The sequence below is a fragment of the Oncorhynchus mykiss genome, chromosome 6 (assembly GCF_013265735.2).
Source record: "Oncorhynchus mykiss isolate Arlee chromosome 6, USDA_OmykA_1.1, whole genome shotgun sequence".
Classification (NCBI taxonomy): Eukaryota; Metazoa; Chordata; class Actinopteri; order Salmoniformes; family Salmonidae; genus Oncorhynchus; species Oncorhynchus mykiss.
The window spans coordinates 65,295,438-65,312,498 of record NC_048570.1 but is presented as its reverse complement, the minus strand read 5'-3'; the positions used below and the strand labels follow the sequence as shown (position 1 = coordinate 65,312,498).

The 17,061-nt window shown below is 46.4% G+C and overlaps 1 protein-coding gene across 19 annotated transcripts in view; it reads right to left on the bottom strand.

Moving 5' to 3' along the window:
• The window catches only part of LOC110526357 (CUGBP Elav-like family member 4), a 174,919-nt gene that overhangs the window by 56,079 nt on the left and 101,779 nt on the right, over positions 1-17,061 (bottom strand). For all 19 annotated transcript variants that reach the window (XR_005052197.1, XM_036980700.1, XM_036980702.1 and 16 more), the window contains exon 3: positions 2,968-3,016. Coding sequence is in view for 18 of the 19 variants with exons in the window: in XM_036980700.1 (XP_036836595.1) it covers positions 2,968-3,016 (49 nt within the window). In the remaining variant the exon portion in view is untranslated. The remainder of the gene's footprint in view (positions 1-2,967; positions 3,017-17,061) is intronic.

Genomic DNA, 17,061 nt, shown 5'->3' with positions numbered 1-17,061 from the left:
GTGTGCTGTTGGGGGTACTGGAGGACTGGAGCTGGTTAACACGGCTGTAGAGAGAGCATGGAGAGAGGACTAAAAGGTCAATGCGGACGGAGGTGCTTGTGTGTTAGAGAAGCGTAATGAGAGAATGTCTTCTCCTAGTAAATAAAGGGAGGGAGAGAGAGTGCTTGATACTGATCCACCATCCTCTCTCCATTCTACTACGGTGGCCATGGCTGGATGGCTACAGGAGGAGTGGGACCTGCAGCCTGCAGATTGTGTTTAGATAATGGCCATCTCCAATCATAGATAACATGGCTTCATCTTTTCTTCACAGACACAGCGGCAGACAAGGTCAGATGGAAGTGATTCCTAGATGGAGAGGAGGAGATAAGGAAGGGGTGCTTCCCAAATGATTTAGTGCTGAGATTCGCTCAGCTACCCACATCACCCTCCGTTAGCTCCCTCTTCCTGCCGACCCCAACTCTCCGTCTCCCTCACTCCCTCTTTTTCTCTCTGGACCTCGCTCTGTAGCCCTCTCTATCACTAGCTCTATCTCTCCCCTCTCTATCCACTTCCCCAGCCCCGTTTGGATTGAGGCAAATTGCTTGGGTTTAAAGTGGAGATATGAGACACTTTCCCTTCAAGCACTGTCCACATAGCAGAAGAGCAGAGTCACCCTGCTTCCATTGTATCGCTATATCTCCCAATTGAAATTATGACTTGATCAAGTTGAAAATAAAGGCTGGGTTGAAGCACAAGAGATAAAGATTGACTTGAAGGGAGAGGAGGGGAGGGGAGAGGGGTGCTGGTTGACTCAGAGCAGCAAAGTGACAATAGATTTCAAGTCTGAAAATCCTCCTCCCATCCCATTCTCCTATTCTATTTGATAATGCAAAGGAGAAATAAACAACCCATGAGTCATTCTAATAGACGGCCCAGACAATTAGTTTTCCTATCCACAATGGGCCAATAGATCTGTAGGATTATGCGCCGTCTGGTCCCACATTCAGTTCCTGTGCCAAACTTTTACTAGCGCTCCTGACACATCTCTATCCCTGGAGAGCAGACAGCTCTCTGGGGGAGGGGGAGGCAGGAAGGAGGGAGGGAGAGGGAGGCAGGGGGGTGTACCAGCGTATCTAAACCCACTAATGGTCCGTAATGCCTGCAGAAGCACGTAACCAAGACACCTTTTGCGACTCCTCATGACATGGGGGCAGAAGTCTCGGCGCGACTCCCCATTCCATGGGGGCAGAAGTCTCGACGCAAGAGCTGGTCCCACTGCTAACCAGTCTACAGCTAGGGCCCTGGTGGGAATACTGTCTACCTGGCTGGGTCGGCCTCACTCTATCTACTCTGACAGAGACAGAGACACACACACACACAGAGAGAGAGAAAGAGAGAGAGAGAGAGCGGGAGAGATGAATCCCTTTCCTACCCAGGGCTGTCTGTTTTCCTTTAAGTCGAGGCCAGTAAATCTAATTTCATTGTCAGCCGAGGCTACGCTTTACTTGCCTGCCCTGTCTGATGACTTCCTGTTGCCATTAACGCTCGATACTGTATCTATGTTGGGTCCTGGCCTGTCGTTGTGCTCACATTTCATTCAGCGCCACGCCGTGTCCTATACCCTGTATGTCGTCCCCAACACAATGTTCCTGTGACAGACTGGCTAGCTAGAGAACAGAACTGGGATGGCTGGCATAGAGAGTCCTCTGTATTTCATTCACTCTGTCTGTATTTTTCCTCTTTCTCCCCCTCTCCTCTCCTCTCCTCTCCGGCTAGAGAAAGAGTAGTAATTGATATCGGGGCCCATCCATCCTCCCTCCCTTAAACCAGAGATCCAATTTATCTCCGTGAAAATGCCGATTGGCTCCCGCCCAGGTCTTGTCCGTCAGACTTTGCCTGTTTTTAGATGGCCGTTAATTAAAGTGGAGCCGTGACAAAAATAAGATCTCAATGGGAGAGTGAGTGTGTGTCAGGGAACAGGGAAATGGGCCGGCTGATTCATACATCTTGACCACGTAAATCACCAAACTGGCTCAGTCCGGGTCTAATCTTACCCTGGCTGGCTGTGGTGTAACTCAGAAGGCTGGGATACACATAATGCATCTGACCCTCACAATGTAGACGCACACTGGGTCTATTAGATGTAATTATGCCACATGTAAATCTGTAACTGGCTTAATCTGCATTAACCCCGATAATGTTACAAATGGCTTTGGAATGATCTAGTCAATCACACAGTCATTCTGGCTAGGGCCAAGCTGGCGGGTGGCTCTTCAGCTCTGTGTAAAAACCTTCATTCTGTTTTGTGATTTGGTGTCAAAGGCCTAAACCCAAAATCACGGATCATTTATAAACATGTCTGACTACTAACTACACTCTCTCCTCTGTCCATTTTATATGTTGTGAAAATAACAAATCTGAGTTGTACGATTGACCTGGCAGTACAAAGTGGATGGGTATGACTGTCCTGGTGTTGACTGGTAAAGCCTATTCAGGACCTCTGAAGTGTGGCTGTGTGGGGGTGAGGAGGGGGGAAGAGGAAGGATATGGAGGTGCATGGAAGGGGGGTTTGACTCTCAGTGGTACTCATCTGTAACCAGGCTGAGCTGTCACTCTGAGAACAGTGAGGAGGGATAGATCCCTACCCAGCCTCTCCTCCTCCCACTCCTCACTCGACTTTGAACCTCCCAGAGTGACAGTGAACCTGACACAGCCCCTCTCTCTGTTGGTCCGGCCCGGCACAGATGGGAAGTCAATAGAGGCGAGTGACCTATATTAATGGCTACTCTGCAAACTCCCAGTGTGTCCCTACTGAGAGCAGAATATTCAGGTGTGCGGAGGAATGGAGGGGTGGAGGGATGGAGGAGTGGAGGGTTGGAGGAGTGGAGGGGTGGAGAGAGGGGTGAAGGGGTGAAGGGAGGGAGGGAGGGAAGGAGGGAGTAGGGGTGAAAAGAGGGAAGGGACAACCAGGAGAAGGTTAATTACCTCCTCGTCCTTCGCTGTCGGCTGGCTTCACCTGGATGGGCCGGTTCATCTGCAGAGAGAGGAGAAAACACCTGGGTTAGTGTGGCCACCTGGGGACATCCACTACAACCACTACCAGGAGGAAAGGGGACAGAGTGGTGTTCATGGGCCTGTAGTTCTTGTCCTGACTCACTGGAGCATCAGATAAACAACACAAACAGTGCTCTGTTCTGTTCTAGTAAAGAAGAAGAGGAGAATGTGTGAGCTTTGAGTTTGATGCCAGCATGCCTAATTAATCCAGGGCCCTGGCCTCCGAAGATGCCTGGTTCCCCGTCACAGTTCAGCAGAATTAGCACTTTTCAATGAGTCACACTGGTTGTCAGATGGCATGAGGAGATTAATGCCATTACATCACCCACTATCAACCCCACAAGGAGAGGTCTTCTCTGGCTGCCCTGAGCTTCCTGTCTCCTCCCTACTTCCCTCTGTCCCTTAAAGCCATGCCCTGCCCAGCTCTATACATCCTCTCTCCCTCTGTCCCTCCCTTCCCTCCCTCCCTCTCTCTTTTCCACCCCTACCCTTCTATAACTTGCCCTGCCCTGCCCAGCTCTACACACTCCTACCTCCCCAACCACTACCACCTCCACCCCTCCCCTCAGGACCAGATCCAAGCGTCGTGACCAGTATGCTGCTGCTTTGCTCTGGTCAGCCAAGCCCACCCCAGACACACTGGCTTTTGAAAGCCACACACAAAAACATGTCCAAGAAACACAGAAAGTACTGTAAAAAGGTTAGAAGTGCAAATCAATAAACAACCTCTGAAGATACAGTCCAGAGAGGAAAAAGCTTAGCAGCGCCAAGCCCAACATTAGAAGGGCTTTTAAAAACGCCTGCTGTGAATAAAAAACTCCCATGGCTCTCTTTGCTCCCTCTACACAGTTCCATCTCTCTCAGGAGTATGACATGTATAAAATGAAGAGTTTCAAAGCCTTTGACTGTATACAACATGACAAATATCTTCCTGTTTCCCTGGATGAATAGTGTGGGGGCAAAGGTCAGTGTAGAGAGGCTCTGTGCTTAGTGAGGGCATCCTTCCATGAGTGGTGTATTGGCTGTGTCTCCTGGAGCCTGCAGTAGGCAGTAGACACTGGGCACTGGGCCTGTCTCTCCTACATAGGGCATGAGAACAGGGCCAGTGTGTGTGTCACTGAGCAGCACAGTGCAGGGCTGCCCACTCCCATCAGTCAGGTTCACTATGACTGGAAGGCTTAGGGCCGTGGTACACTTGACAGCAGTTGACATGAGCCCAGACGTCATGAGTCAAATATAGCCAAGCGACTAAACGACGTGGAGGGATGTATGCATCTAATGTGACACTCCTAGTTCTACATGTACATACACCAGAATACACCGTGACGCTGGAACAAAAGGTAACGCTGCCCACATCACAACCAAACAAACCTTTATACAGACATGCTAATGTCAACACTTACAGGCCATGAGTTGGAGATAACACGGATCTATTGTTGTCTTTTCCCACAGCTGGCTATAACACGATGACAATGAGAATACAAACTCATAAGAGCAACAGATGCGTTGTCACTGGATCCCATGCATATTCCATATAAACCATTCAGTATAGTGCTGTTGGAGGGGTCTACTAACTGAGAGATACTGCACTGTGAGTGGTGGAAATGGGCTGTGTCTGAATGGGAGCACAGATGACAAATTGTGGTTAGAGCCTGGAGGGTTTAAGATAAAGTGACTGGGGGCTGTGGCGGTCAGATGGGGGACTTGGGGAGTTCCAGATGTTGTGACTAGAAGCCTTTCGTTTTCTCTGCTGGTTTGTTTGGAGTGAAGGAGGAGGGTGGTGGAGAACCCCAACACTCTTGGATGGATGGAGTAGTGGTGTTACAGAGAGTTAGAGGATGGAGTGGTGGTGTTAGGGAGAGTTAGAGGATGGAGTGGTGGTGTTAGGGACAGTTAGAGGATGGAGTGGTGGTGTTAGGAAGAGTTAGAGGATGGAGTGGTGGTGTTACGGAGAGTTAGAGGATGGAGTGGTGGTGTTAGGAAGAGTTAGAGGATGGAGTGGTGGTGTTAGGGAGAGTTAGAGGATGGAGTGGTGGTATTAGGGAGAGTTAGAGGATGGAGTGGGGTGTTAGGGAGAGTTAGAGGATGGAGTGGTGGTGTTAGGGAGAGTTAGAGGATGGAGTGGTGGTGTTAGGGACAGTTAGAGGATGGAGTGGTGGTGTTAGGAAGAGTTAGAGGATGGAGTGGTGGTGTTACGGAGAGTTAGAGGATGGAGTGGTGGTGTTAGGAAGAGTTAGAGGATGGAGTGGTGGTGTTAGGGAGAGTTAGAGGATGGAGTGGTGGTATTAGGGAGAGTTAGAGGATGGAGTGGGGTGTTAGGGAGAGTTAGAGGATGGAGTGGTGGTGTTAGGGAGAGTTAGAGGATGGAGTGTTGGTGTTAGGGAGAGTTAGAGGATGGAGTGGTGGTGTTAGGGAGTGTTAGAGGATGGAGTGGTGGTGTTACGGAGAGTTAGAGGATGGAGTGGTGGTGTTACGGAGAGTTAGAGGATGGAGTGGTGGTGTTATGGAGAGTTAGAGGATGGAGTGGTGGTGTTAGGGAGAGTTAGAGGATGGAGTGGTTGTGTAACAGAGAGTTAGAGGATGGAGTGGTGGTGTTAGGGAGAGTTAGAGGTTGGAGTGGTGGTGTTAGGGAGAGTTAGAGGATAGAGTGGTGGTGTTACGGAGAGTTAGAGGATGGAGTAGTGGTGTTAGGGAGAGTTAGAGGATGGAGTGGTGGTGTTAGGGAGAGTTAGAGGTTGGAGTGGTGGTGTTAGGGAGAGTTAGAGGATAGAGTGGTGGTGTTACGGAGAGTTAGAGGATGGAGTGGTGGTGTTAGGGAGAGTTAGAGGATGGAGTGCTGGTGTTAGGAAGAGTTAGAGGATGGAGTGGTGGTGTTACGGAGAGTTAGAGGATGGAGTGGTGGTGTTAGGAAGAGTTAGAGGATGGAGTGGTGGTGTTAGGGAGAGTTAGAGGATGGAGTGGTGGTGTTAGGGAGAGTTAGAGGATGGAGTGGGGTGTTAGGGAGAGTTAGAGGATGGAGTGGTGGTGTTACGGAGAGTTAGAGGATGGAGTGTTGGTGTTAAGGAGAGTTAGAGGATAGAGTGGTGGTGTTAAGGAGAGTTAGAGGATGGAGTGGTGGTGTTACGGAGAGTTAGAGGATGGAGTGGTGGTGTTACGGAGAGTTAGAGGATGGAGTGGTGGTGTTATGGAGAGTTAGAGGATGGAGTGGTGGTGTTAAGGAGAGTTAGAGGATGAAGTGGTGGTGTTACAGAGAGTTAGAGGATGGAGTGGTGGTGTTATGGAGAGTTAGAGGATGGAGTGGTGGTGTTACGGAGAGTTAGAGGATAGAGTGGTGGTGTTAAGGAGAGTTAGAGGATGGAGTGGTGGTGTTACGGAGAGTTAGAGGATGGAGTGGTGGTGTTACGGAGAGTTAGAGGATGGAGTGGTGGTGTTATGGAGAGTTAGAGGATGGAGTGGTGGTGTTAAGGAGAGTTAGAGGATGAAGTGGTGGTGTTACAGAGAGTTAGAGGATGGAGTGGTGGTGTTATGGAGAGTTAGAGGATGGAGTGGTGGTGTTACGGAGAGTTAGAGGATAGAGTGGTGGTGTTAAGGAGAGTTAGAGGATGGAGTGGTGGTGTTACTGAGAGTTAGAGGATGGAGTGGTGGTGTTAGGGACAGTTAGAGGATAGAGTGGTGGTGTTACGGAGAGTTAGAGGATGGAGTAGTGGTGTTAGGGAGAGTTAGAGGATGGAGTGGTGGTGTTAGGGAGAGTTAGAGGTTGGAGTGGTGGTGTTAGGGAGAGTTAGAGGATAGAGTGGTGGTGTTACGGAGAGTTAGAGGATGGAGTAGTGGTGTTAGGGAGAGTTAGAGGATGGAGTGGTGGTGTTAGGGAGAGTTAGAGGATGGAGTGGTGGTATTAGGGAGAGTTAGAGGTTGGAGTGGTGGTGTTAGGGAGAGTTAGAGGATGGAGTGGTGGTGTTACGGAGAGTTAGAGGATGGAGTGGTGGTGTTATGGAGAGTTAGAGGATGGAGGGGTGGTGTTACGGAGAGTTAGAGGATGGAGTGGTGGTGTTAGGGAGAGTTAGAGGATGGAGTAGTGGTGTTAGGGAGAGTTAGAGGATGGAGTGGTGGTGTTACTGAGAGTTAGAGGATGGAATGGTGGTGTTAGGGAGAGCTAAGGTAGGTTGAGGTCCTGGGGTCCCTGCCCAGTGATCAGTCAGTCTCCTGGCCCTAAACTGCAGCGATTGGTCATGAGGCTCCACAGCTCTGAAGACGGGAACCATTAGTAGCCTCTGAGCTGCTGCGGCAACAGCAGTCATTAGTGGGCCGGCCTCACAGAGGAGTACACTAGGGGTTGCTAGGCAACCAGGCAGAAGAGGGTAGCAGGCAAGCAGCCTGTTGGTCTGCTCTGGACTGGGCTGTTATCCAGTGAATTGGAATTCCTTTCTGTCTTTCTCCTCCATGACTCTCTCTAGGTTTGCCCGGAGAGGTTATAGAGACATTTTTTTCATAACATGTCCCACTTTTATGAAACTTTCCAGAACGAGGACACACCCTAACTCCAGACCAACCTACCCCAACCACACCTTAGCCAAAACAGTAGCAACATATTCAATAGCTGTTTACAATTTCACAAGGAAAACACTCATTTGTATTATTCTACAGTATGTCACATACAGTTGAACATTGTACAGTATATACACTCTCTCTCACACATACTTGCCCAACCACCAAATCCTTTTTTACTCTGTCCCTCTTCTCTCTCCCTCTCTCATGCACACACACACGACTCTGGGCTCAATAACAGTAGGTGGCTTAGGTGACATTTTAATCCCTTATTACTGAGTGTAGGATTAGCAGGCCGATCAAGGCAGAGTTAATGATATGAATTCATCAGAGGCTGGGGGACGGAAGACGAAGCAGCAGCAGCCTGCTCTCCCCTTGGGCTTGGACACACACACCCAGACACACACAGACACCAAGGAAGACACATGACATGCTATCTCTCTGCCTGACTGGCGGCCATGTCTTCTACGACACTCCCAGAGAAATAGAAGGGCTGTATAAGCAAGATAAAACATATGCTACGTATCCATAGATACTACTGGGACAAATGCCATATTTCCCCTCACCCACAGGGACTGGCTGAACGCAAAATGAACTTCCTATATGCTGTAGTGTGAAGATGGAATACCAGTCTTTTTTTCATCCTGCAGATGTGCAGCAACCGGAGCTGAAAATAGTTCAGCACACCCCCCTTCCTTTATCTCTCTGGCCCTTTGACCCCCAAAACCAATATGCTTCCCACCACAGCGTCTTAATGGGTTGATCAATGCTGACAAATAGGCAGCTCACGCTGTCTTGCCTGGGAACTCAGCTCACAGCCCTGGCTGGGCTCACACATGCCACCTCCATTTTATTTGTTTTCCCTCTCTGTCTTTCTTTTTTCCTCTCTCTGTCTATCTTTCGCTTTCCCACCTCTTCCTCTACCCCACTCTCTCTTGTTCTCTCTCTCTCTCTCTCTCTCTCTCTCTCTCTCTCCCCCATTTACACCTTTTCTACATCTCTGTAATCTCCAGGAGCTGATCTATATTTCTCATTCCGTTATAATAAATAACATTTTGCTCCAGTCACGGAGAGAGGAAAACCACCAATGTGGAAGAAACAACCTGTTTACATTTACCAGGGAGCGGTGTGTGTGCGTGCGTGTGTGCGTGCGTTTGAAACTGGTGCAGTAGAGAGAGAGAGAGAGAGAGAGAGAGAGAGAGAGAGAGAGAGAGAGAGAGAGGAGACACCATGCCATTGGCCTATGACCACATTTACTTCCCTGTAAATACCACTGCCCACAAGCCAGGCCATGATGCAACACTTTCTTGCTCTTTCTCTATAGGCCAGAGAAGCATACTTTTAACTCAAGTGAATACTCTTTAAAAGCTGAATCTTTGGTTTGATTTGGACTACCACTGCATTCTTCTGTTCAACACCGTCATATTCTGGCTCTTCCATCAGAACATTCACTGAAGCTGTTGATGCCATTTACAGCCTATTAAGCTCAATTAAAGATGACTGTACTGGGAGCGCCAGAGAGAAATAGCCAGTGGTATTGTAGTGGACAGCAAAGGCTAACAGGCTAACACACTGCACACAGCCCATCTATTCTGTGGCTTCCTTCCACCAAACCCATCCCATTACCCACTACTCCTCACATGTCGGAGTGTTCAGCTGGGAAGAGAAAAGAGGGAACACACACAGGGGAACGAGACGATCACGGAGTAGCTCTCCTCTCTCAAATTGGCCTGCGTGTCCATAGTCAGCCAGCCAGCTCCTTCTCCCTGTGTGAGGCTGGGGAGTCAGGAGAGGTCGGGTCTGTCGACGTGTGGATTTGAGGGTTAGTAATCACACACTGGTTGTCTGCTGGAACAGCACATGAAGGAGAACTCTGTCTGCCTTCCCATGAGGAAGAGGGAGAAGGACGCTGACAGCTTGACAGGAAGTGGAGAGGTGGGACCTATTTTTAGCTATTAGCCAGAGCTCCTATATCAAGCAAATACATTTGGTTGTAGCCAGAGTGTATTCCCTGGTGTGATCCTGTAGCGTAGGGGGGAGGACATGTTTGTGTTTTTGTTGTTGTGTCTCTCTAAATTCGGTCCCCACTGCTCCCTAACTACATAGCAATTGATTCCCCCTGGACGGAGGGGAGTTGTTGGCGTTCGTTTTTCGCGGTGTGAAACTGGCACTAACTCCACACCGCTATCACTTCCTGGTCCTCTGAGGGACTGGCTGAACAGAATTTCTGAGCGGAGTGAGAGAGAAAGTAGCATTTATAATAGCTCTCCTCTCCTTTCTCTATTTTTACCCTGGGCCCAGCAGGTCTCGGTTGTGAGGTGGGACAGAGTCAGACAGCGAGGGCTTGGGATGAGGAATCTGGCCGTCAGTTTATCTTCTGCTTCATAAAGCCCCCGTTCTCTCTGGCTGCAGATAGAGCGGCCACAGCACTACATTACATTTATGGCCCTTTTTTTATCCAGGGGTGGAGGGCAGAGGGAGCTGGGCGTGATGCGGGGAGGGGAGGAGGGAGGAGGGAGCTGGGGGTGATGCAGGGAGGGGAGGAGGGAGGAGTGGGGTGAAGATTCGACACAGTGAGACAAGACTAACAAATTAGTCAAAGTGACAGGAGGCTTTATGAGGCTCACTCGGTATGGCAGCGTTCCTCTCTTTGCCAGGGATATGAAGGGAAGGGGTAGATGAAAGAGGGAGAGGAGGACCAGGAAGACAAAGAGCAGTCCGTTCTCTGCAGGCGGCCCACTGCCCCAGGTATCTGGGACAGGCCCTAGAGTAGACTACACACGGTCGGTTCCACCTGTGTGTACTCTGCTTCCTATAGAGCCCCCGCTGTCCCAGACAGACGGAGCAGCTCAGCAGTGGGGGAGCTCTAGTTCTCTGAGAGCAGACAGAGCCAGTCAGCAGTCTAGTAGATATAAGATATACAAATCAAATATATACTGTATCTACACTGCGTATACTAAACATTAGGAACATCTTCCTATCATTGACTTACACATCCCCTTTTCTCCCTCTCAACAGTCTCAATTGGTCAGGGATGTTGGCCCATGTTGACTCCAATGCTTCCCACAGTTGTGTCAAGTTGGCTGGATGTCCTTTAGTTGGTGGACCATTTTTGATACACACTGGAAACTGTGTAGTGTAACCCAGTAGTGTTACAGGGATTGACACACTCAAACCGATGCGCCTGGTACCTACTACCATACCTCGTTCAAAGGAACTTACATCTTTTGTCTTTGACCTACCAACAGGACAACAACCATAAGCACACAGCCAAGACTATGCAGGAGTGGCTTCAGGACAAGTCTCTGAATGTCCTTGAGTGGCCCAGTCACATGCAGCGACGCCCCCCCCATCCAACCTGACAGAGCTTGAGAGGACCTGCAGAGAAGAATGGGAGAAACTCCCCAAATACAGGTGTGCCAAGCGTGTAGCGTCATACCAAAGAAGACTTGAGGCTGTAATCATTGCCAAAGGTACATCAACAAAGTACTGAGTAAAGGGTCTGAATACTTATACAAATGTGATATTTCTGGGGGGTTTTTAAATAAATGTTCAAAATGTTCTACAAATCTGTTATTGCTTTGTCATTATGGGGTATTGTGTATAGATTGATGAGGAATATGTTTTTTTAATCCATTTTAGAATAAGTCTGGATTATCTCGGCAAAGCAGAAATACTCACTAACAGGGATGTAAAAAAAATGTTTGCCCAAAATTTGAGAGAAATAAGCTTTTTGTGTGTATGTAACATTTCTGGGGTATTTTATTTCAGCTAATTAAACATGGGAACAACACTTTACATGCTGTGTTTATATTTTTTATTTTCTTATTTTTTTCTGTACTTTAAAAAAATACATTTTTTGGGATGGAAAACCCCTTTCAGTGTAAACTTAAATGGCTAGAACCAGATCTAAAGTATGTAGTCACACTCTAATAGACTTACTACTGAACTCAGCTCACACTCTAATAGACTTACTACTGAACTCAGCTCACACTCTAATAGACTTACTACTGAACTCAGCTCACACTCTAATAGACTTACTACTGAACTCAGCTCACACTCTAATAGACTTACTACTGAACTCAGCTCACACTCTAATAGACTTACTACTGAACTCAGCTCACACTCTAATAGACTTACTACTGAAATCAGCTAACACACAGCTAGACCTACTACCGAAATCAGCTAACACACAGCTAGACCTACTCCTGAAATCAGCTAACACACAGCTAGACCTACTGTACTACTGAACCAGTTAATAAGGGAACCAATATAATTTATTCATCTATCACAGAGGGAACCGGGTGAAAAAGAAGACAGAGTGGATAAGAGGATAAAGAGGAGAGGGAGAATAATAAGAGGGAGTAATGATGCAGCTGTCAGATTGATGACTGTCTGTGTCCTCTTCCCATCATACCTGGAGACTTTCCATCCAGTCCCACCATGCCTCCACATACACTAGTCATAGATGCAATATTAGACAAGTAACACTACACCACTGATCAAACACATGCGCACACACGCATGCACACACAAACGCACACACTCACAAACACAGAAAATATTTTTTTTAGGCATTGAAAACCACCACTATTCTCATCACAAATATGCCTCTTCAAGTACACATACATATTGAGAAATACACTAGACAAAATAATAAAAACGCAACATGCAACAGTTTTAATTCATATAAGGAAATCAGTCAATTGAAATAAATTCATCAGTCATTAAAATATGGATTTCACATGACTGGGAATACAGATATGCATCTGTTGGTTACAGATACCTTAAAATACGGTAGGGACGTGGATCAGAAAACCAGTCAGTATCTGATGTGACCACAATTTGCTTCATGCAGTGCGACTCTATTCTTCGCATAGAGTTGATCAGGCTGTTGATTGTGGCTTGTGGAATGTTGTCCCACTCATCTTCAATGGCTGTGCGAAGTTGCTGGATATTGTCGGGAACTGGAAAACTCTGTTGTACAGAGCATCCCAAACATGCTCAATGGGTGACATGTCTGGTGATTATGTGGGCCATGGAAGAACTAGGACATTTTCAGCTTCCAGAAATTGTGTACAGATCCTTGCGACACGGGACCGTGCATTATCATGCTGAAACATGAGGTGATGGCGGTGGTTAAATGGCGCGACAATGGGCCTCAGGATCTCTGTGCATTCATAACCCCAAGGCCACCAAGGGGAAGCAAACAGCTCGCCCTCACGTCACCATACACGCTTTCTGCCATCTGCCATCTCCCCGGTACAGTTGAAACCAGGATGTAAACACATTTCTGCACAGAATTTGAGAGAAAAAAGCTTTTTGTGGGCATGGGATCTTTTATTTCCGCTCATGAAACATGGGACCAACACTTTACATGTTGTGTTTACACACAAACACACAGTCACATATCCCCCCCCCCCTCACACACACACACACACATACACAGACACACACTTGCTGAGAGTACCTTGGCTGTTGGAGCTGTTAGTGCAGAGGCAGTTTGTGAAAATGATCACATCAATCGAAGTGATAAATAAAAGACTGGGAGGATTGATAAAGTGCCACAATTATTTGGAAGACAAATAGCTGAATTTGCTTTTGAAATTGGACTGGATCTCAGCGCAATGGAATAGAACTCATCATCGTCAATGAGGCTGTCATTAGACTGTTCTCTGTCACAGGGACAATATCTGGGTGGACTGTTGGATCCATCTGCCAAATAGGCTCAAATAGGAGCTGCTCATGGGAACATTACCAGTGATATATAGAGACTACATGGCAAAACGTAACATTTTAAACGCACAATACATCAATTTACAATTCTGCTGAGAAGTGTTCCATCACGTTTTATTAGTTTGTACACTGAATGCCACATCTTTTTAATGTTTTTTCTTTGCAAACGCTGGTTGGTAGTAAAAAGGTGTTGTCTGCAAAATAGCATACAAGCTCTAAATGTATTCCTTCATTAGCGTTATTCATATCAGTGGTGGTGACAAATGCAAAGATGCAGAATAGTATTTCAAGCTTATGTCTGCTACCTGTTGTTATGACCATACACAACACGTCTGAAGCATTAGCTTCGCAGAAAGAGAGCATCATCTGATCATTTTTCTCGCCTCTCAAATAAAACACCCTCCTAGACAACAAAAACAAGGTTATTAGCATCTATCATACCACATCTTTTATTTAAGACTTTATAAATCCTCTGAGTTTTACAGATATACACGGCGTAATGCATTGCTTAATGCTGCATGAATATCAAAGCCATAATAAATACTTTATTGGATTAAATAAGAGTGTGTACTGTATGTGGCTATGTAGGAGGAATCTTGATATCATAACTGTTAGAGACCACATGAGGTTATGAACCAATGAGACCATATCACACACCATTCACTGTGTACACAAAGCAACAGAGACAGTATACACATAAGAAGTTTGAGGGAAACTAGCTTAGCATAACGTATTACCATTGTGATGGGGCGACAAGAGGGTTGCAGGGGTCCACTGATATAGGGAGTGTGTGTTTACGTACATAAAGGTCTTCAAGGGACAGAGAGGAGGAAATCAATCATTTCCAGGGTTAAATCCCAGAAACGGACAAGAACCTGACACCCTCAGCACACAGGGGGACAAACACCTGCCTGGAGGTGGCAGCATTCCCTCCCCCATGCAGTGCCTTGCAAAAGTATTCACCCCCTTGGCATGTTTCCTATTTTGCTGCATTACAACCTGTAATTTAACTTCTTAGTGACAGGGGGCAGTATTTTCACGTCCGGATAAAATGCTTGAAGTTTTTCCTTTGTGTAATGAAGAAGAACGGCCATCTTGAACGAGGGTCACTTGAAGTGTACTGTTAGATAGAGGCGCGTGACCAGAAAGCATGCTACAGTTTGTTTTCCTCCTGTATTGAACACAGATCATCATCCCGTCACAGATCATCCCGCACAGCTCCTGGTATATGTCCATTAAGTTTATGAGGGTCAATTAAGGAAGACATCCTCTTCTGCAAACCACTGGAAACCAGGACAACAGGAGAGGATATTTTTAAAGTACTGGACAGCATTGTGACATCAAAAGGACTTTAGTGGTCAAGATCTGCTGGTATCTGTATTGATGGTGCAAAAGCTATGACAAGCAGACATAGTGGAGTGGTAATGCGTGTGCAAGCACTTGCCCCCGACGCCCCTTGGGTACACTGCAGCATCCACTGAGAGGCTCATGCTGCCAAGGGAATGCCTGACAGCTTGAAAAACTTTTTGGACACTACAGTGAAAACTTTGTTAAAGCAAGGCTTCTGAGCTCTCGTGTATTTTCTGCACTATGCAATGATATGGAGAGCGACCATGTAACGCTTTAACAACATACAGAAGTGCGCTGGTTATCAAGGGGCAAAGTATTGACACGTTGTTTTGAATTGAGAGACGAGCTAAAAGTTTTCTTTACTGACCATAATTTTCACTTGTCTGAATGCTTGCATGATGATGAGTTTCTCACATGACAGGCCTATCTGGGTGATGTTTTTCTCACCTGAATGATCTGAATCTAGGATTACAGGGACTCTCCGCAACTATATTCAGTGTGCGGGACAAAATTGAGGCCATGATTAAGAAGTTGGAGCTCTTCTCTTTCTGCATTAACAAGGACAACACACAGGGCTTTCCATCATTGTATGATTTTTTTGTGTGCAAATTAACTCAAGCTTACAGACCATGTCAAATGTGATTTAGCGAAGCACCTGAGTGAGCTGCGTGCGCAATTCTCCCGAAATGGACGACACAAACAACTGGATTCGTTATCCCTTTCATGCCCTGCCTCCAGTCCACTTACCGATATCTGAACAAGAGAGCCTCATCAAAATTACAACAAGCAGTTCTGTGAAAATTGAATTTAATCAGAAGCCACTGCCAGATTTCTGGATTGGGCTGCGCTCAGAGTATCCTGCTTTGGCATATCGCGCTGTTAAGACACTGATGCCCTTTGCAACCACGTACCTATATGAGAGTGGATTCTCAGCCCTCGCTAGCATGAAAACTAAATACATGCACAGACTGTGTGTGGAAAATTATTTAAGACTGAGACTCTCTCCAATACAACCCAACATTGCAGAGTTATGTGCATCCTTTCAAGCTTCTCATTAACCTGTGGAGAGGTATTCACAATTTTCAATGAACAAATAAGGTTTTATACATAAGATGGTTAAATAAAGAGCAAAATTATTATTTCTGGCCCTGGTCCTAAAAGAGCTCTTTGTCACTTCCCACGAGCCGTGTTGTGACAAAAACTCACACTCATTCTTATGTTTAATTAATGTATCGTATAGTGTGAGTGTGTGGCAGGCATACAATGATGACAAAAAACAACATTTGAGAGTGCGCTGACCCTGGTGCTAGAGGGGGTACGCAGCTGGAGGTTGAATGTTTGAAGGGTTACGGGACTATAAAAGGTTTGAGAACCACTGGCCTTGAGTAAACTAAAAACGATACATACCTCGGCCTAAACATCAGCGCCACAGGTAACATCCACAAAGCTGTGAACGAGCTGAGAGACAAGGCAAGAAGGGACTTCTATGCCATCAAATGGAACATCAAATTCGACATGCCAATTAGGATCTGGCTAAAAATACTTCAGTTATAGAACCCATTGCTCTTTATGATTGTGAGGTCTGGGGTCCGCTCACCATCCAAGAATTCAACTAAATGTGACAAACACCAAATTGAGACTCTGCGTGCAGATTTGACCCAACCAAATAATGACAAAACAAAAAGATAACTACTTGACACATTGGAAAGAATTAACAAAGAAACAGAGCAAACTAGAATGCTACTTGGCCCTAAACAGAGAATACACAGTGAGAGAATACCTGACCACTGTGACTGACCCAAACTTAAGGAAAGCTTTGACTATGTACAGACTCAGTGAGCATAGCCTTGATATTGAGAAAGGCCGCCGTAGGCAGACCTGGCTCTCACGAGAATGAGGTGGAAACTGAGCTGCACATCCTAACCTCCTGCCAAATGTATGACAATATTAGAGACACATATTTACCTCAGATTACACCGATTAACAAAGAATTTGAAAACAAACCCAACTACCACAGTGTGCCATCACAGCAGCAAGATTTGTGACCTGTTGCCACATTGTAAATACAACCCATATTTATGTTTCTTTATTTTCCCTTTTGTACTTTCACTATTTGCACATCGTTACAACACTGTATTTATACATAATATGACATTTGAAATGTCTCTATTCTTTTGGAACCTCTGTGAGTGTCATGTTAGCTGTTCATTTCACGTTTGTTCATTATCTACTTCACTTGCTTTGGCAATGTTAACATATTTTTCCCATGCCAATAAAGCCCTTGAATTGAATTGAGAGAGAGAGAGAGAGAGAGAGAGAGAGAGAGAGAGAATTATGTAGTGTACGGCAACATAAAGGTAGCCTGAGGTAGAGGCAGGGAGAGAGAGAGAGAGA